This window comes from Macaca fascicularis, chromosome 7, assembly GCF_037993035.2.
Source record: "Macaca fascicularis isolate 582-1 chromosome 7, T2T-MFA8v1.1".
In the NCBI taxonomy this organism is placed as follows: Eukaryota; Metazoa; Chordata; class Mammalia; order Primates; family Cercopithecidae; genus Macaca; species Macaca fascicularis.
In genome coordinates, this window is record NC_088381.1 from 52046073 (window position 1) to 52067269 (window position 21197).

Here is a 21197-nt window from a genome sequence, read left to right on the forward strand (position 1 = left end):
TCACAGCATTTATCTCACCCTCATAAATAACTGTGAACCTATGCTCCTTCCTTTGCTCCTCCCATGACATGAGGAACAGAGACCATTTTTACTCATTTTGCAGTGAGGAGGAAAGCACTGGCCCACAGTGGGACCAAACCTAAGAACCACAGCCTACCAACTATACATTAAACGTATGTGCCATTTTAGTTTATTTCACATTTCTACTTCTTAAAAACTGGGCAGGGGGGTTTTATAAAAGGTCTCAAAGTATTAGAACTTCACCAAAACTGATTTTAATTACAATCCCTTACATGGCTCTAGGAGAGAAGATATCTGAATTTTTTTTTTTTCTTGAGACAGAGTCTTGCTCTGTCACCCAGTCTGGAGTGCAGTGGTGCGATCTTGGCTCAGTGCAAGCTCCGCCTCCCAGGTTCATGCCATTCTCCTGCCTCAGCCTCCCGAGTAGCTGGGACTACAGGCACCTGCCACCACGCCCAGCTAATTTTTTGTATTTTTACTAGAGACGGGGTTTCACTGTGTTAGCCAGGATGGTCTCAATATCCTGACCTCATGATCCGCCTGCCTGGGCCTCCCAAAGTGCTGGGATTACAGGCATGAGCCACCACGCCTGGCCAGACATCTGAATTTCAAGCTAATATTAATCCGATTTCCCTGACACTGCAGTCTGGACTGGCTATACTGGAAGTGACCCAGATCTAGAACCTCTTTATCCAGCAACTAGTTCTAGTATTATGGTGCTTCTAACACAAGCAGGATTTGTTTTACTCAGCTGTTTAATCAGAATGCCTCCAAATTTACAAAGCAAATGTTTTAATGTCCAAGGCTAATACACCACTGCAAGGGAAGAACAGGTAGGGAAGGAAAGGAGCACTAAGAGAGGAACACAATATAAGAGGGCTTGGCTACTGCATAGCACATCCTCAAGACTATCTCAGTGACCACTTTTAAACATCATTAAAACCTGTTTTGGAAAGGTACACAATTTGATCCATCCCCACAGACAACCAGTCCCCTAAGCCTAGGGTGTCAACAAGAAAATTCTATATAAACGACTTCTGGCTTTCAGCTACTTTACCAGCTAGGGCACCCAAACATATTAATGAAACTGATTTTCATGTCAGATGATTTCCAGAGAATTAACACAGTTCTCTCAGCATGTGAGAGGCCAACAAAACCATGAAACCAATACGGCACTTAATTTTCTGCTTATTAATGCAAACACATGAAACAAATACCTAATTTCAGTTCAAACTCATTTCCCTTTTATTAAAGTCCAAGTTACTATTACATGGCTTGGTACTCAATAAAGGAAAACTTGTTCAAATAAGGTAATATGTTATCATCAGTATTTCCAGGTAACTGTTCACACTCAAGTAGCAGTGTCAATAAATCCGTGGGGAAGCCCATCTGTAAGAGAAAACACAAAGAATTAGCCGGGAAAAGAATAAAGAAAAGGTAGAAATCTTTTAAAAATAACCATTAGCGCTACAACCAGGGAAATTACCGTCTCTCTGTACCCTTTACTGCTCTTACTTAATCCTGCCTACTGTCAACCCACAAGGGACTAGCTTTGTGGTTTTTTTGTTGTTTATACCATTGGTACTTCCTTCCCAATCAGAAAAGCACTCAGTAGTTGCCATTTTTCTCTTTTTTTTTTTTTTTTTTTTTGAGACGGAGTCTGGCTCTGTCGTCCAGGCTGGAGTGCAGTGGCCAGATCTCAGCTCACTGCAAGCTCCGCCTCCCGGGTTTACGCCATTCTCCTGCCTCAGCCTCCTGAGTAGCTGGGACTACAGGCACCCGCCACCTCGCCTGGCTAGTTTTTTGTATTTTTTAGTAGAGACGGGGTTTCACCATGTTAGCCAGGATGGTCTCGATCTCCTGACCTCGTGATTCGCCCGTCTCGGCCTCCTAAAGTGCTGGGATTACAGGCTTGAGCCACCGCACCCGGCCTGCTATTTTTCAAAAATTTTTTTTTGGGGCCAGACACAGTGGCTCACGCCTGTAATGCCAGCACTTTGGGAAGCCGAGGCGAGTAGATTGCCTGAGCTTAGCAGTTCGAGACCACTCTGGGCAACACAGTGAAACCCCGTCTCTACTAAAATACAAAAAATTAGCCTGGTGTAGTGGCCCACGCCTGTGGTCCCAGCTACTCGGGAGGCTAAGGCACAAGAATCGCTTCAAAGGGGAGGCGGAGGTTGCAATGGGCCAAGATCGCTTCATTGCACTCTAGCATGGACAACAGAGCCAAGACTCTGTCTCCAAAAAAAAAGAAAAAAAAAAAGAAAAAGAAAAAGTCAGTATAGCTAGAATATATCTTACATAAAAAAGATCTCCTAGACCCCTCGGAATAATACTAAATAAAACTAAAACAAACTTTTAGGAGTCTATTATAGAATATGAACCACAGGGCCAGACACGGTGGCTCACACCTATAATCCCAGCACTTTGGGATGCTGAGGCAGGCGGATCACCTGAAGTCAGGAGTTCAAGACCAGACTGGCCAACATGGCGAAACCTGGTCTCTAATAAAAATACAAAAATGAACCGGGCATGGCGGTGGGCACTTGTAATCCCAGCTACTAGGGAGGCTGACGCATGAGAATTGTTTGAACCTGAGAGGCAGAGGTTGCAGTGAGCAGAGGTTGTGCCACTGCACTCCAGCCTGGATGACAGAGTGAGACTCCGTCTCAAAACAACAACAACGGCCGGGCGCGGTGGCTCAAGCCTGTAATCCCAGCACTTTGGGAGGCCGAGGCGGGCGGATCACAAGGTCAGGAGATCGAGACCACAGTGAAACCCCGTCTCTACTAAAAATACAAAAAAAATTAGCCGGGCGCGGTGGCGGGCGCCTGTAGTCCCAGCTACTCAGGAGGCTGAGGCAGGAGAATGGCGGGAACCTGGGAGGCGGAGCTTGCAGTGAGCCGAGATCGCGCCACTGCACTCCAGCCTGGGCAACAGCGTGAGACTCCGTCTCAAAAAAAAAAAAAAAAAAAAAAAAAAAAAACAACAACAACAACAAAACAAGCAAGCAAGAGCTTCAAAAGTATAACTAGGAAAATTTCCATTCTGCACAACTAGTTTTCTGTAAGTACTCATAGAAGTCAAAACCATTGCATATATTATAAAGATGAGCTACTTCAGGGAGGCTGTGCTGGTGAGGAGGGGGACAAAGATAAAATGAAAAGACCATTGCTTTTGGCTCACACCTGAAACCCAAATAATTTGGAAGGCCAAGGTGGAGGGATCACTTGAGCCCAGGAGTTTGAGAACAGCCTGGGCAACATTGTGAGACCCTGTCTCTATAACAAAATTAAAAATAAATAAATTAATTAAATAAAAGCAAACAAAAATACCACTCCTTTAAAGCAAGCTTTAAAACGAGATCCCAGCTGGGCACGGTGGCTCACGCCTGTAATCCCAGCACTTTGGGAGGCTAAGGTGGGTGGATCACCTGAGGTCAGGATTTCAAGACCAGCCTGGCCAACATGGTGAAACCCAGTCTCTACTAAAAATACAAAAATTAGCCAGGCATGGTGGCTCATGCCTGTAAGCTCAGCTACTTAGGAGGCTGAGGTACAAGAATCAGTTTGAACCTGGGAGGCGGAGGTTCAGTGAGCCAAGATCGTGCCACTGCACTCCAGCCTGGGTGACAGAGTGAGACTCTCTCAAAAAAAAAAAAAAAAATCCTAAAAGTAGATGACAAAGTTTTAGGCATTTTCTGTTCAGTTTCTCAACAGGAAGACTGAATATAAAAATTCCTTGAATTCTAAGTATTTTTGTTTGTAGTATGTACGTATGTATGTATGTATGTATGTATTTAATTAACTAACAGAGACAGGGTCTCACTATGTTGCTCAGGCCGGTCTCAAACTCCTGAACTCAAGCAATCCTCCCACCTTAGCCTCCCAAAATGCTGAGCTTAGAGTCATGAGCCATTGTTGCCAGCCAAGTTCTTCTTTTTTTTTGGAGACACAGTCTTACTCTGTCACCCAGGCTGGAGTACAATGGCGCAGTCTCGGCTCAATGCAACCTCTGCCTCCTGGGTTCAAGCGATTCTCCTGCCTTGGCCTCCCGAGTAGCTAGGACTAAAGGTGCATGCCACCACACTCGGCTAAATTTTGTATTTTTAGTACAGACAAGGTTCCACCATGCTAGTCTTGAACTCCTCACCTTGTGATCTGCCCGCCTTGGCCTCCCAAAAAGCTGCGATTACAGGCGTGAGCCACAGTGCCCACCCCAAACAGAAATACTTTAAAAACACCAAAGCAAATGTGGCAACAATAAAAGTATCTGAAAATCTGGATATGTGTACACAGACTCCCGGTACTATGCTACTGTTTATGGCTAAAATATTTTATAAAGATTTTTCTTTAATTAAGGTGGCTTTTGCCTTTATACCCATAAGAAAACAATGATGCCAGGCACAGTGGCTCAAGCCTGTAATCCCAGCACTTTGAGAGGCCAAGGCAGGCAGATCACGAGGTCAGGGGTTTGAGACCAGCCTGGCCAACATGGTGAAACCCTGTCTCTACTAAAAAATACAAAAACTAGCCAGGTGAGGTGGCATGCATCCTGTAGTCCCTAACAAGAACACTGAAAGGTCTTACCACAGCACACTTAAATGTCATCCACCCACACCTCTCTGGATTGTTTTCCTGCCTTCTTCAGTGGTTTCTCGCTTACCCATGGGGTTTACACTTTGTCAAGGCCCAGTTCCTCTGGAGTGGAGATTCCCAGTTCATTTAAAGTTGGTCTAAGTTCCTGGATGACATAGGGGTAGATTTCCTTATGAGGTCCTGCTTTGTCCTGATGGCAAAAAGAATATTCACATTTAACTCTCAAAAGCCATGTCTATTAATTCACGAAATGAACTTAAAAAATGCTTTTAATTACATATGCAGAGGCAAGCAGGGCAGAATTAATAATACAGGTCATCAGCTGGGCGCAGTGGCTCATGCCTATAATCCCAGCACTTTGGGAGGCCGAGGCAGGTGGATCACTTGAGGTCAGGAGTTTGAGACCAGCCTGGCCAACATGGTGAAACCCCGTCTCTACTAAAAATACAAAAATCAGCCAGGTGTAGTGGCACATGCCTGTAACCTCAGCTACTCAGGAGGCTGAGGCAGGAGAATCGGCTTGAACCTGGGAGGCAGAGGTTGCAGTGGGTCGAGATCACGCCACTGCACTCCAGGCTGGGTGACAGAACAAGACTGTCTCAAAAAAAAAAAAAAAAAAAAAGGTCATCTACTTTTAAGTTAACACATTTGTTCAATAAATAGGGCAACTTGCTGGGTGCTGTGGCTCATGCCTGTAATTCCAGCACTTTGGGAGGCTGATGCAGGTGGATCACAAGGTCAGGAGTTTGAGACCATCCTGACCAACATGGTGAAACCCGGTCTCTACTAAAAATACAAAAATTTGCCAGGTGTGGTGGCATGCCCCTGTAATCCCAGCTACTTGGGATTGCTTGAACCAGGGAGGCAGAGGTTGGAGTGAGCTGAGATCGTGGCACTGCACTCCAGCCTGGGTGACAGAGCAAGACTCCGTCTCAAAAAAATAAAAAATAAAATAAATAAATAAATAAATAAAAAATAAAGAGGGCAACTTATATATGTACTGTTCAAGGGAGGTTTTTGAGATACCTTGAGAATAACTGCAATTGGACTAAATCCAGAAAAAACATCTTAAAGTCTAGAATTGCTGGAAAAGAAGGTAGTGATGACAGAATTTTGTGAAGGCAATTAGACATGCCCAGCAGGCAACACGAATAATTAAGTTAACACGGGAAAAGTTTTTTCATTTGCTTCCAATTTGAGACCCTAACTGAATTAACTACCAGTGTTGAATGGATTGATAGCCTACAGAACCCTTAATTATCTTACCCATTATAGATAAAGTAATGTCACACTTTCGCAGTTAACAGACCTTGAGTTTCTTTTTTTACAGACCATAGTATCTTTTCATGGAAAGCTGTACTTTGAGAATACATATATCCAGGGCTGGAGACTATTCACTGTTATAGTTACACCTGTGCTGTCACAAGATTCCTGAGGAATTAATAAAAAGTCAAAAGAACTAAGAAAGTGTCGGCTGGGCGTGGTGGCTCATGACTAATCCCAGCACTTTGGGAGGCTGAGGTGGGCGGATCAACTGAGGTTGGGAGTTTGAGACCAACCTGACCAACATGGAGAAACCCCGTCTCTTAAAAATACAAAATTAGCCAGGCGTGGTAAAATTTGTCTGTAATCCCAGGTACACGGGAGGCTGAGGCAGGAGAATCGCTTGAACTTGGTAGGTGGTGGTTGCAGAGAGCCAAGATCACGCCATTGCACTCCAGCCTGGGCAACAAGAGTGAAACTCTGTCTCACAAAAACAAAAAAAAGTGCCAAGTTGCTCTTTTTCTGCCTTCAAAAAACTCTAGAGCTTTTTTTTTTTTTTTTTTTTTTGAGATGGAGTCTCGCTTTGTCGCCCAGGCTGGAGTGCAGTGGCCGGATCTCAGCTCACTGCAAGCTCCGCCTCCCGGGTTTACGCCATTCTCCTGCCTCAGCCTCCCGAGTAGCTGGGACTACAGGCGCCCACCACCTCGCCCGGCTAGTTTTTTGTATTTTTAGTAGAGACGGGGTTTCACCATATTAGCCAGGATGGTCTCGATCTCCTGACCTCGTGATCCGCCCGTCTCGGCCTCCCAAAGTGCTGGGATTACAGGCTTGAGCCACCGTGCCCGGCCAAACAACTAAAAGCTCCTTAATTGTACTTTTTAAAATTGTATTTTTAAAAATGCAATGTATTTATTACAAAAAAACTCAGCTGGGCAGCGTGGCTCACGCCTGTAATCCCACCACTTTGGGAGGCTGAGGTGGTGGATCACCTGAGGTCAGGAGTTCAAGATCAGCCTGACCAACCTGGTGAAACCCCATCTCTATTAAAAAATAAAAAAACTAGCTGGGCGTGGTGGCGGGTGCCTGTAATCCCAGCTATTCGGGAGGTTGAGGCAGAAGAATCACTTGAACCCAGGAGACAGATATGGCAGTGAGCTAAGATCACGCCACTACACTCTAGACCGGGCGACAGAGCAAGACTCTGTCTCAAAAAAATATATAAACTCAGAAATTATAACCAAATAAGAGGGAGGAAAATTGGTATATATCCTCCTATGTTTTAATATAATGTATATGTATTTTTTTGAGATGGAGTTTCTCTGTTTTTTTTTTTTTTTTTTTTGAGACAAGAGTCTGGCTCTGCCGCCCAGGCTGGAGTGTAGTGGCACAATCTCTGCAAGCTCCGCTTCCTGGGTTCATGCCATTCTCCTGCCTCAGGCGCCTGCCACCATGCCTAGCTAATTTTTTGTATTTCTTTTTGTAGAGACGGGGTTTCACCATGTTGGCCAGGATGGTCTCGATCTCCTGACCTCATGATCCACCCGCCTCGGCCTCCCACAGTGCTGGGATTACAGGCGTGAGTCACTGCACCCGGCCGAGACGGAGTTTTTCTTTCTTGTTGCCCAGGCTGGAGTGCAATGGTGCCATCTCGGCTCACTGTAACCTCTGCCTCCTGAGTTCAAGCAATTCTTCTTCCTCAGCCTCCCGAGTTGCTGGGATTATAGGCATGTACCACCACGCCCGGCTAACTTTTTATTTTCAGTAGAGATGGGGTTTCTCCATGTTGGTCAGGCTGGTCTCGAACTCCTGACCTGAGGGGATCCACCCACCTCCGTCTCCCAAAATTGCTGGGATTACAGGCATGAGCCACCGCGCCCAGCACACGCAAATATGTTTAAAGTCAAACACATTTCTACAGTATCAATAGTTGTGTAGTATAACCAGTTCTGGGAAGTTACCTCTTAAGAATTCCTAACATTTCTTATGACAAATAGCAAGAAGATGAATACACTTTGTAGTTAAATCTTTATATACCCTTAATTGTTCCTTGATAAATTCTTTTTTTTTTTAAGAGATGGAGTTTCTCTCTTGTTGCCCAGGCTGGAGTGCAATGGCGCGATCTCAGCTCACTGCTACCTCCGCCTCCTGGGTTCAAGTGATTCTCCTGCCTCGGCCTCCTGAGTAGCTGGGATTACAGGCATGCACCATCACGCCTGGCTACTTTTTATATTTTTAGTAGAGACAGGGTTTCACTATGTTGGCCAGGCTGGTCTCAAACTCCTGACGTCAGGTGATCCACCCGCCTCGGCCTCCCAAAGTACTGGGATTACAGGCATGAACCACCACACACGGCCAAGATAAATTCTAAAAAAAAAAAGAAAGAAAAAAAAAAGAAAAAGAAAAAGAGAGAGAGAAAAGAAAAAAGATAAATTCTTAAATGGAATTGCTGAACAAAAGTGTGTCATGTACAATTTGTAAGGCCTTGAATAAATGCTGCCAAAGTAGCCTCTAGAAAGATTTTAACTGCAATGTACATTCCTTCTAGTTATATAAAGACTCATTTTAGGCATTTTAACAAATTCAAAAATATAGAATATGCTGATACCTCAGCAATAGCCCACTCATTTACAGAACAATTTTAGCATTATTATTTCACTGACCTTAACAGCCTCTAGGATACGAACTGTACTAGCAAAATCATTTAACCGTCTGCACGCCCGCAAAGCAGCATCAATGATTTTGGGCTCTGGAACCAGATCATAGGTAACAAGTGTGTTTATCCCTGCAAAATTAAAAAGAAGGGCCATGTCAACCTCAAAGAGCCTCACTTAAACTATAAGTTATTTACATTTTTACTGAATCACTGACGTATGATCTTATGTGTCTGGGTCTCCATTCTCTTATCTATAAAATGAGAGAAATCTACCTTTAACAAATTCTAGATAATAAGATCACAGTGGATCTCCCTAAGTGAATTAATGGAAAGAAAGCACGCAACAGCACGCAGATTGAAGGAAAAAACCCTGAGTTTTTTTTTCCTTCTTTGAGACCGAGTTTTGCTTTTGTTGCCTAGGCTGGAGTGCGATGGTGTGATCTCAGCTCACCACAACCTCCGCCTCCCGGGTTCAAGCGATTCTCCTGTCTCAGCCTCCTGAGTAGCTGGGATTACAGGTGTGTGCCACCACGCCCAGCTAATTTTGTATTTTTAATAGAACAGGCGTTTCTCCATGTTGGTCAGGCTGGTCTCAAACTCCCGACCTCAGGTAATCTGCCTGCCTTGGCCTCCCAAAATGTTGCGATTACAGGCGTGAGCCACAGCTCCTGGCCATAAAAAAACCCTAAGAGTTTTCTTAAATGCAAACACTATTTTCATAATAATTAGCTGGTTTCTTTTCAAACAAGAGAGTCATTTTCAACTCCTAACTTTCTTTCTGGAGACGGAGTCTTGCTCTTTCCCCCAGGATGGAGTTCAGTGGCTCCACCTCAGCTCACTGCAACCTCTGCCACCCGGGTTCAAGCGATTATCCTGCCTCAGCCTACCAAGTAGCTGGGATTACAGGCGGGTGCCACCACGCCCAGTTAATTTTCGTATTTTTAGTAGAGACGGGGTTTCAGCATCTTGACCCAGCTGGTCTTGAACTCCTGACCTCGTGATCCACCTGCGCTGGCCTCCCAAAGTGCTGGGATTACAGGCGTAAGTCACCCCACCTGGCCCTCCTATCTTTAGCTCTTAGTACAATGAACACGTTTTGGATGCTTTAAAAGAGCTTCAAGGCTGGGCCCAGTAGCTCACGCCTGTAATCCCAGCACTTTGGGAGGCTGAGGTGGGCAGATCGCCTGAGGTTTGGAGTTCAAGACCAGCCTGACCAACATGGAGAAACCCATCTCTATTAAAGATACAGAATTAGCCGGGCGTGGTGGCGCATGCCTGTAATCCCAGCACTTTGGGAGGCTGAGGTGGGCAGATCACCTGAGGTTTGGAGTTCAAGACCGGCCTGGCCAACATGGAGAAACCCATCTCTATTAAAGATACAGAATTAGCCGGGCGTGGTGGCGCATGCTTGTAATCCCAGCTACTCGCGAGGCTGAGGCAGGAGAATCACTTGAACCCGGGAGGTGGAAGTTGCAGTGAGCTGAGATCGCGCCATTGCACTCTAGCCTGGGCAATAAGAGAAACTCAGTCTCACACAAAACAAACAAACAAAAAACCAAAATAAGAGATTCAATTGGAAAATAGCCTAAAAACAGGCAAATAAATGAGTAAGGAGAGTTAATGAAGCCTAAATGAGGACATTAAGGAGATATTATAGAGAAACATTAGTATACAGACTCATAAACATTCAACCAGAAAATGATTGGGCATGATTACTTTCAGATCTGCACAAAATGACACATCATAAAATTTAAGATTCTTTTAATGGGAACACATAATTGTTCTTTTTATTATTTCTACTCCAGATTGTTCAGTAAGAATTTTACTGGTTGTAGCAAAAGGGAATCATTACATTTCTGCAGAGAAGTTTAAAGCATTTAGGTTTCTTGCTTTTATTACTTTAAAATATTTAAACAAAGGATACCAGTGAATATGATGCAGTCATTGAGACTGAATTTTTGGTCTGAGATAAATTACCCTACACTTAATACAATTTACTCATGCTAAGTGTGCATCTGCAAATTGAGGAAACACAAGTTCTAACTTACTTAGATACTTATTCAGGGCAAAACAATGCAAAAATAATAAAAAACCTAAACCATCACCCAAAGGGGAAGGGAACCAAATGACTGCTTTGTGTAAAAATTTTTTTTTTTTTTTGAGACAGAGTCTCGCTCTGTCGCCCAGTGGAGTGCAGTGGCCGGATCTCAGCTCACTGCAAGCTCCACCTCCCGGGTTTCGCCATTCTCCTGCCTCAGCCTCCCGAGTAGCTGGGACTACAGGCGCCCGGCTAGGTTTTTGTATTTTTTTAGTAGAGACGGGGTTTCACCGTGTTAGCCAGGATGGTCTTGATCTCCTGACCTCGTGATCCACCCGTCTCGGCCTCCCAAAATCCCAAAGTGCTGGGATTACAGGCTTGAGCCACCGCGCCCGGCCTAATCTTTTTTTTTTTTGAGACGGAGTCTCACTCTGTCACCCAGGCTGGAGTGCAGTGGCACGATCTCGGCTCACTGCAAGCTCTGCCTCCTGGGTTCACGCCATTCTCCTGCCTCAGCCTCCCAAATAGCTGGGACTACAGGCGCCCGCCACCACGCCCGGCTAATTGTTTTGTATTTTTAGTAGAGACATGGTTTCACTGTGTTAGCCTGGATGGTCTCAATCTCCTGACCTCGTGATCCGCCTGCCTCGGCCTCCCAAAGTGCTGGGATTACAGGCGTGAGCCACCACGCCTGGCCTGTGTAAATTCTTTGAAATGTACAAAACTGTTACCTTTTGCTCATCTAGCCTTATTGCTATAGCAGTGGTTTTCAGGAGACACTGGGTAATGTCTAGAGACATTTTTGGTGGTCACATGGTATGAGTGTGTATGTACTGGCTTCTAGCAGGTAGAGGCCAAAGGTGATGCTAAACATCCTACAGTGTAAAGGACAGTCCCCTACAACAAAGAATTATCTGGCCCAAAATGTCAATAGTGCTGCCTTAAAATCCTGCTTTGTAGGTAGCCATAAACTTTCCTAACTGAAAGTTGCATGGAGTAACTAGTTTAAATGATGCATGTTTTCAAAACAGTTGCTCTCAATAAAGGGGCAGAAGCAGTTCATATTTACACACAAAAATAGACAAATATGTTTATGTTCCAATTACCTTTACGCAATTCCCAGGCATCTATATCTGGCTTGTTGAAGTATGTTACCCAGCGAGCATCAAACTCCTCATCTGTCTCATGTGACCCATGAGAATAGCAGCGAACTGACTGGATAGCTACAATGTGAAAGAACCATAACTTCAATGTACACAAACAGTACTCGATATATCTTGTTTAATGCATTAAATTTTGAGTCGACTATATATGTTGTGGCAGATAAAATATTCAACAGGTCAAAGGAAGTACATCTTATACATTGATATAGAAAGATATCTTTAAAATTAAGCAAATAAAACCAAGTAGAACAAAAAGTATTACATAGGCATGCTTATACTTTTCTCCCTAATGTATAATACTAGTTTGAAATTATTAACAGTGGTTCCCTCTGATTTTAAATTAACAGTGATTATCTGTGAGAGGTAAAAACTACTTTATATACTTCCATATTGTTTGAATTTTTACACGTAACCAGAGTATTAATTCCTAAGTAAAAATGTCCCAGGCGGCCGGGCGCGGTGGCTCAAGCCTGTAATCCCAGCACTTTGGGAGGCCGAGACGGGCGGATCACGAGGTCAGGAGATCGAGACTATCCTGGCTAACATGATGAAACCCCGCCTCTACTAAAAAATACAAAAAACTAGCCGGGCGAGTTGGCGGGCGCCTGTAGTCCCAGCTATTCGGGAGGCTGAGGCAGGAGAATGGCGTGAACCCGGGAGGCGGAGCTTGCAGGGAGCTGAGATCGCGCCACTGCACTCCAGCCTGGGCGACAGAGCGAGACTCCGTCTCAAAAAAAAAAAAAAAAAAAAAGGTCCCAGGTGGGCATAGTGGGGCACACATCTGTAGTCCCAGCTACTCAGAGGCTGAGGCAGGAAGATTGCCCAAGCCCAGGAGTTCAATGTAGGGTGCTAACAATATGACAGCACCTGAGAAAATAGCTATTGCATTCCAGCCTGGGCAACACAGCGACACTCCACCTCTAAAAAGTAAGAATAGGGCCGGGCACGGTGGCTCACGCCTGTAATCCCAGCACTTTGGGAGGCTGAGGTGGGCGGACCATGAGGTCAGGAGTTTGAGACCATCCTGGCTAACATGGTGAAATCCCGTCTCTATTAAAAATACAAAAAATCAGCCGGACGTGGTGGCGGGCGCCTGTAGTCCCAGCTACTCGGGAGGCTGAGGCAGGAGAATGGCGTGAACCTGGGAGGCGGAGGTTGCAGTGAGCCGAGATCGCATCACTGCACTCCAGCCTGGGCGACAGAGCGAGACTCTGTCTCAAAAAAAACAAAAACAAAAACAAAAACAAAAAACTAAGAATAGTCTGGGCGCAGTGGCTCACACCTGTAATCCCAGCACTTTGGGAGGCCGAGGCGGGCAGATCACGAGGTCATGAGATCAAGACTATCCTGGCCAACATGGTGAAACCCCATCTCTTTTAAAAGTGCAAACATTAGTTGGGTGTGGTGGCACATGCCTGCAGTTCCAGCAACTTGGTAGGCTAAAGCAGGGGCATTGCTTGAACTCGGGAGGCATAGGTTCAGTGAGCCGAGATCACGTTACTGTTCTCCAGCCTGGTGACAGAGCGAGACTCTGCCTCAAAAAAAAAAAAGAAAGAAAGAAAGAAACAAAACAAAACAAAACAAAACAGAAACACAAAAAGCAACAACAACAACAAAAAACTAAGAATAATGCTAATGTCCGTTCAAGTTCTTTTTTTTGAGACAGGCTCTCGCTCTGTTGTTGCCCAGGCTGGAGTGCAGTGGTGGAATCACAGCTCACTGCAGCCTCAAACGCTTTGGGCTCAAGCATTCCTTCCACCCTTGCCTCCCAAAGTGCTGAGATTACAGGTGTGAGCCACCAGCCCTGGCCCCATTCAAGTTCTTAAACAAACGTATATACTTCATTGACACATTACAAAAAAAAAATTTCATGTTATTATATTCCAAAATAAATTACACATCCTGACAAATTACACATACAAATTGCTTTATCAAACTACAGTCCCTTCCCTAAAGATTCTGATAAATCCCCTAAGGGAACATACACTCTAATCTATACCTAATACAAAATAGCTGTTTTATAAGGAATGATATTTTGGGCTGGGCGCAGCGGCTTACACCTGTAATCCCAGCACTTTGGGAGGCTGAGACGGGTGGATCACCTGAGGTCAGGAGTTTGTGGCCAGCCTGATCAACATGGTGAAGCCCCGTCTCTACTAAAAATACAAAAATTAGCTGGGCATGATGACGGGCGCCTGTAATCTCAGCTATGCGGGAGACTGAGGCAGGAGAATCGCTCGAACCCGGGAGGCGGAGGTTGAGGTGAGCTGAGATCACATCATTGTACTTCAGCCTGGGCGACACAGCAAGACTCCGTCTCAAAGAAAAAGATAAATGATATTTTAAATGTAACACTGTCAAGAAAACAGGATACACAACTATTTTCATGTGTTTTTTTGCCTACAGCATTCTGAAGGCTAGTAGAGACTCCCAATCAATACATCCTGTACAGTATGGTATGAAAATCATTTCCTTTTTTTTTTTTTTTGGAGATCGAGAGTCTCATTTTATAACCCAGGCTGAAATGCAGTGGAACAATCTCAGTTCACTGCAACCTCTGCCTCCTGGATTCAGGTTATTCTCCTGCCTCAGCCTTCTGAGTAGCTAAGACTACAGGTGTGTGCCACCACGCCTGGCTAATTTTTGTATTTTGAGTAGAGACGGGATTTGACCATGTTGCCCAAGCTGGTCTCGAACTCCTGACCTCCAGTGATCTGCCCACCTCAGCCTCCCAAAATGCTGGGATTATAGACGTGAGCCACTGCACCTGGCTCCATTTTTTCTTTCCTCTTGTCAAATGGACACTGAATTGAGTTTGGAAATCTGAATTCCTTCTGAACAGCCTCTGCAACAGGTAGGGGGATAAGAGGAGGCAGAAAATTTTATCTTGGGGTATTGGATGCAGCACAGCCTAGAGCTCAGATACCTCTAGGCTCTTCGCTCTCACTGTTTGACCCTGGAAAATTAACTGAAGTTTCATTTTCCTTATCTGTAAAATGGGGACACTACCCGCCTTAGCAGATTATAAAGATTAAATGTGAAAACAAGTAGGTTAACACTATGCACCAGTAAGTATTAAACAAATGGTAGCTATAAACTAATCCTTATCTAAAAATGTCTTTGTTGATTGTCTATTTATAGAAATCATAACTTAAATAAATGAAACCTATCTCAAATCACATTTCCTACTATCTGTTTTAGATAAGTGTGGTGTAACTTCTAGTTAAGACTTAAAGTATTTTTATTTATTTACTTTTAGAGATGGGGGTCTCGATATGTTGCCCAGGCTGGTCTTGAACTCCTAGCCTCAAGGAATCCTACCACTTCGGCCTCCCAAAGTACTAGAATTACAGGCGTGAGCTACCGTGCCCAGCTTTAACATCTATATATATATATACATATTTTTTTTTTAAACTTCACCCAGAAACCTCTCAACATTATTGTTCTAAGAATACTCTGAAATTTAAATGTTAGTAATATCCTACATATCTTTAATGCAGTAATGGGCAGGAGGAAGAGTAGGAAAAAAACCAAAGCAGAAAAGATTTTCCCAGAGACCTAAATTACCTACATAATCCAAGCCCAGAATGAAGTGGAATATGTACATAAATGGACTAGAAGTGAATACGTTTTAATTTCTTTTTTTTTTTTTTTTTTTTGAGACAGACTCTCACCCTGTTGCCCAGGCTGGAGTGCAATGGCACAATTTTGGCTCACTGCAACCTCCACCTCCAGGTTCAAGTGATTCTCCTGCCTTGGCCTCCCGAGTAGCTGGGATTATAGGCGTGTGCCACCACATCAGGATAATTTTTTGTAACTTTAGGAGAGACGAGGTTTCACCATGTTGGTCAGGCTGGTCTCGAACTCTTGACCTCATGATCTGCCTGCCTCAGCCTCCCAAAGTGCTGGGATTACAGGCATGAGCCACTGTACCCGGCCTTAATTTCTACAACAAAAATGGATCTCCACACCTAAATATATCTGGTAAGTGTGAACATTTAATCAAAACTACATGGATACTGAATAAGTCTCACAAGACTAATATTCAAATTTAATATATCAGAAAACAAGGCCAGGTGCGGTGGCTCAAAAAAAAAAAAAAAAATATATATATATATACACACACACACATACACACAAACATAGATTAGAACAACTGTCTAACACACTACTATCAAGAACTTAGGGCCAGACGCAGTGGCACTAGCCTGGGCGACAGAGTGAGACCCTGTCTCAAAAAAAAATTTATGAGCTACCTTTTTCAAAAGCTAAAGCTAGCCTTAACTGAATACTTAAAATGCAAATATAAAATGATACAATCACTTTGGAAGACTGTTTAAGCAGTTTCTCATCAAGTTAAACACAAACCTACCATATAACACAGTAATTCCACTTCTAAGTATTTACCCAGTAAAAGGTCTACGTACTCCTTCCCTAGAGGTAATTACCTGTCCTATCCAGAACACTGCTTCATGATAAGCGCAATTCCTTTTGTTCACTGCTGGGCATGGATTTGACTACATGAGTGCAATTCTTTGTTTCCTAACTGTGAATAAGATGACCAGCAACAGCAACTCCAAATCAAGGAGATCACCACCTTCAAGGATTTGATCACATGTCTTCTGGAAGCCAAATTACAAACTGGTTCTATTACAAAAACTCTTTTATAAAACAGACCAGGCACGGTGGATCACGCCTGTAATCCCAGAACTTTGAGAGGCCAAGGCAGGATCGCTTGATGCCAGGACTGAGAGACCAGCTTGGGCAACAGAGACCCCCCACTCTCTACAAAAAACTTAAAAAATTAGCGGGGTTTGGTGGTCCCACCTACTCAGGAGGCTGAGGCAGGAGGATCCCTCGAGCCCAGGGCAACAAGGCTGCAATGAGTTATGACTGCACCACTCTACTCCAGCCTAAGTGAAAGAGCAATACTCTCTATCAAACAAATTAAAATAAATAAAAATTTAAAAACCCATACATCTCTTTCTGAAGGGGTAAAACAGACTCTCCCCACACGATTTAAATTATATTGTTTTTTTTTTTTTTTTGAGGCGGAGTCTCGCTCTGTCGCCCAGGCTGGAGTGCAGTGGCCAGATCTCAGCTCACTGCAAGCTCCGCCTCCTGGGTTTATGCCATTCTCCTGCCTCAGCCTCCCGAGTAGCTGGGACTACAGGCACCTGCCACCTCGCCCGGCTAGTTTTTTGTATTTTTTAGTAGAGACGGGGTTTCACCGTGTTAGCCAGGATGGTCTTGATCTCCTGACCTCGTGATCCGCCCGTCTCGGCCTCACAAAGTGCTGGGATTACAGGCTTGAGCCACCGCGCCCGGCCAAATTATATTGTTAAATCCAGTCATGGGGAGAGCAGGATCTATTCTATTAGCTATGGACACATCCTCCACATGCTTAATATTTTTTTAGGTAAACTATACTAGCATTCTCTGCCCCACACACCCCACACCACTTAAGAACAGGATCTCCACCTAGTATTGAAGCTTGTAAGGCAAATTATTTTGGAAAACAATTACTCAGAGCTTTTACGTAACCTGAAAGTTCTAAAGAAAGAAAAAAGAATCAGCTGTGAAAAATGAGGACATTTTTAGGGCTTCATTCTAAAAAGCTATTTCTAACACTGCTTTTTGGCATTCAGTTAAGCACTCCATTTAAAAACAAAAAAGGCGGGCGGGCGCGGTGACTCAAGCCTGTAATCCCAGCACTTTGGGAGGCCGAGACGGGCGGATCACGAGGTCAGGAGATCGAGACCATCCTGGCTAACATGGTGAAACCCCGTCTCCACTAAAAAATACAAAAAACTAGCCGGGCGAGGTGGCGGGCGCCTGTAGTCCCAGCTACTCGGGAGGCTGAGGCAGGAGAATGGCGTAAACCCGGGAGGCAGAGCTTGCAGTGAGCTGAGATCTGGCCACTGCACTCCAGCCTGGGCGACGGAGCGAGACTCCGACTCAAATAAATAAATAAATAAATAAAAACAAAAAAGGCTAACATATATAGAAAAATAAAAGGGCTCATTAATCCTTCAGGTTTAAATTTAGTTAAATAGGATAGTTTTCCATTTAATACATAATCAACCCAGACAGGCCCAAAGAATGAACATTTTGGTGGTGGTAACTCTAGGAATGAGGGCACATTAACGAGTTATTGAGGCCAGCCACAGTGGCTCTCGCTTGTAATCCCAGCATTTTGGGAGGCTGAGGTGGAAGGATGACTTAAGCCCAGGAGGTCAAGGCTGCAGTGAGCTGTGCCAACTGCACTGTAGCCTGCATGACAGAGTGAGACCCTGTCTCAAAAAAAAAAAAAACAAAACAAAACAAAAAAGAGTAATCCCAGGACTTTGGGAAGCTGGAGGCACTCCTGAGCCCAGGAGTTCCCAGACCAGCCTGGGCAACATAGGGAGATACTGTTTCTATGAAAAATATGAAAAATAAAACTGGTGGGGCACCCTTGTGGTCCCAGCAACTTGGGAGACAGAGGCAGGAGGATCAGTTAAGTCCCAGGAGGTCAAGGCTGCAGTGAGCTGTGATGGTGCCACTGCACTCCAGCCTAGGCAACACAGTGAAACTATCTCCAGAAAAAAAAAATTAATTAATTAAAAAAAAATTTTTTTTTGAGATGGCGTCTCACTCTGTTGCCCAGACTAGAGTGCAGTGGCACAATCTCAGCTCGCTGCAACCTCTGCCTCCCAGGTTCAAGCAATTCTCCTGCCTTAGCCTCCCAAGTAGCTGGGACCACAGGTGCATGCCACCGCATCTGGCTAATTTTTGGATTTTTAGTAGAGACTGGTTTCACCATGTTCAGGCTGGTCTCAAACTCCTGACCTCAGGTGATCCACCCACCACAATCTCCCAAAGTGCTGGGATTACAGGCATGAGCCACTGTGCCCGGATGAAAAATGTAAATTGTACTGTTACTTTAGCAAAACACAAAATCTGAACAAACATCAGGATGGCCCAAACATAACTATGAGAAACAAAAATGGTTCCACCATTAAAAAGGAGTCAGTTTCGGCCAGGCGTGGTGGCTCATGCCTGTAATCCCAGCACTTTGGGAGGTTGAGGCAGGTGGATCACCTGACGTCAGGAGTTCGAGACCAGCCTGACCAACACGGTGAAACCCTGTCTCTACTAAAAACACAAAAATTAGCCGGGCATGGTGGCAGGTGCCTGTAACCCCAGCTACTCTGGAGGCTGAGGCAGGAGAATCGCTTGAGCTGAGACCACGCTATTGCACTCCAGCTTGGGCAACAAGAACGAAACTCCGTCTCAAAAAAAAAAAAAACCAACCAAACAAACAAACAAACAAGAATTCAGTTTCCCAAGATGGATTTTGGTTTCCGTTTCTACACAATAAAATGGTCTCCACGATCTCTAAAGCACACTCTAGGTTGGCTGCAGTGGCTCATGCCTATAACCCCAAACTTTGGGAGGCTGAGGTGGGAGGATCACCTGAGCCCAGGAGTTCAACATAGGGACACTCCGTCTCTACTTTAAAAATAAACAAAAATAAAGTACTCTCCAGCCTTACGATTCTATGACAAATGATAAAAGATAAAGTCTAAAATGAATGAAGCAAAACATATTATTTAGGTTCTGAAGTGTTAAAACACTTAGTCAAGGCAACAACCTTATTAGTTTTGAGTTTCTGAATTCTTTTTTTTCTTTTTGGAGATGGAGTCTCGCTCTGTCGCCCAGGCTGGAGTGCAATGGCGCGATCTCGGCTCACTGCCACCTCTGCCTCTCAGGTTCAAGCGATTCTTGTGCCTCAGCCTCCCGAGTAGCTGGGATTACAGGGGCATACCACCACACCCAGCTAAATTTTTTTTGTATTTTTAGTAGAGACAGGGTTTCTCCATGTTGGCCAGGCTGGTCTTGAACTCCTGACCTCAGATGATCCGCCCACCTCGACCTCCCAAAGTGCTGGGATTACAGGCATGAGCCACTGCGCCCGGCTGAGTTCTTTTTTTAATTAACTTCAGCATACCCTGAAATGAATTTCTGAGTTCTTATGTTTAAATATGCATGCACAGTTTCCAGTGATGCGGGTTCAAAAATAAAATATAATATGGATGCATCGGAGCTAAATTTCAAAATGTAGCTTATATAATCATCACGAACCAAGAGCGAAGTGCAATTACTGTAATTATTCTACAGTGGTGGACTCAAAAATCTCCCAGTACACATATAAGGGGAAAGAAAGTAAGAATCAGCAGCACGTCTCATACTCCAGCAATCAGCCTTCTATTCCAAAGGGGAAAAAACAAGAAGCGTTCCTATGCTTGCAAAACCCAGTATTCCCGAGTCTGTGGCAATTTTCAAAAGAGTGATATTTTTATCATAAGCCCTATCAAAACTTCCGGAGATCAGGAAACAACCACACACGTCGATCTATTTTAAACGTGGAAGAATGAGAACGTGGCACAGCAGTCCCTAAAAATGACAGAAAAGGCTGTGAAGGTGACACACTAAACGCTAACCGAGAAATGTCTGATTAAAAAGTATAATCCTGTGTTCCACACGGAAGCATATTGTATTCTCGGACCCTGAGCGGCGCGCCCGAAGGCTCAATGTCACCTTCGCCGAGGCGCTGCAGGCCGGCGGCGGCCACTCTCGGTCATGCGGCCGCAGGGTCGGCGCCGGGGCAGGGTCATGGCCCGGGAACCGAAGGGGAGCGCTGCGTCCCCTCCTCGGCGCTCACAGCAGGTCCACATCTGACCTGTCCGCGGTGGCAGAGCCAGGAAGTTGCCCGGAGGGAGGCCCCGGGGGACCGCTCTCAGGTCCTCCACTACTCGAAGAGGCGGCCAGGGCGGCCCGCGGTCACAGGGTTCAGTAACCATTGTAGGCAAGGGCTAGGCCGGGGACAGCCCGCCCCGGAGTGGCGGCGGGGGCCCAGGTCACCGCAAGGACACGAGGGCGCGGGCAGTGGCAAGCAGGGACCTTACCCGCGGCGGGGCCGGGGGTCCGGGCGGAGTGCAGCAGGCCTCGAGGGCCGGCCCAGGTGGTGGCGGCCACAGCGCAGCGGCGGAGAGCGGCGCCCAGCATGACGGCGATGGCGGCGCGCAGGCTGAGGGTAGAGAGAAGCCGGTGTGAGCTCGCCGGTTACTCCGGAGCTAGCGGGGGCCGGACAGGCGCACGGCGGGCGGAGCACGTAGGCCCGCCCACTGCGACTCTGGCGCGTGGGTGAGAAGGGCCACCGTGCGGCCGCCGGCGGGCTACGGCGGCGCGCCGAGGACAAACTGTTAGCCTGGCGTCCCGCCTTGTCTCTTGTCAGGTGACCTGCAGCCGCCATCCTGGAAGTAAGAATGGAGGCGAGGGAGGAGCAACCGACCGTGCACTTTTTCGAGTCAGGCCCAGGAGGGCACTTAATCACCTCAAAATAGGAATGACAGCAATAACAACAAACTATAATAAAAATACCTACTTTGCGGCCGGGCGCGGTGGCTCACGCCTGT

At 45.4% G+C, this 21197-nt stretch overlaps 1 protein-coding gene across 1 annotated transcript; it reads right to left on the reverse strand.

Moving 5' to 3' along the window:
• Nucleotides 1-1242: 1242 nt before the first annotated feature.
• Nucleotides 1243-20879, reverse strand: COX5A (cytochrome c oxidase subunit 5A). The gene is made up of 5 exons (XM_045395794.2): nucleotides 20688-20879; nucleotides 11680-11796; nucleotides 8543-8664; nucleotides 4687-4809; nucleotides 1243-1410 (listed from the first exon to the last, which is right to left on the reverse strand). Exons 1-4 carry the CDS (start codon nucleotides 20785-20787, stop codon nucleotides 4696-4698), a joined length of 453 nt encoding a protein of 150 aa, XP_045251729.1. The 5' UTR covers nucleotides 20788-20879; the 3' UTR covers nucleotides 1243-1410; nucleotides 4687-4695.
• Between the last annotated feature and the right edge of the window lie 318 nt (nucleotides 20880-21197).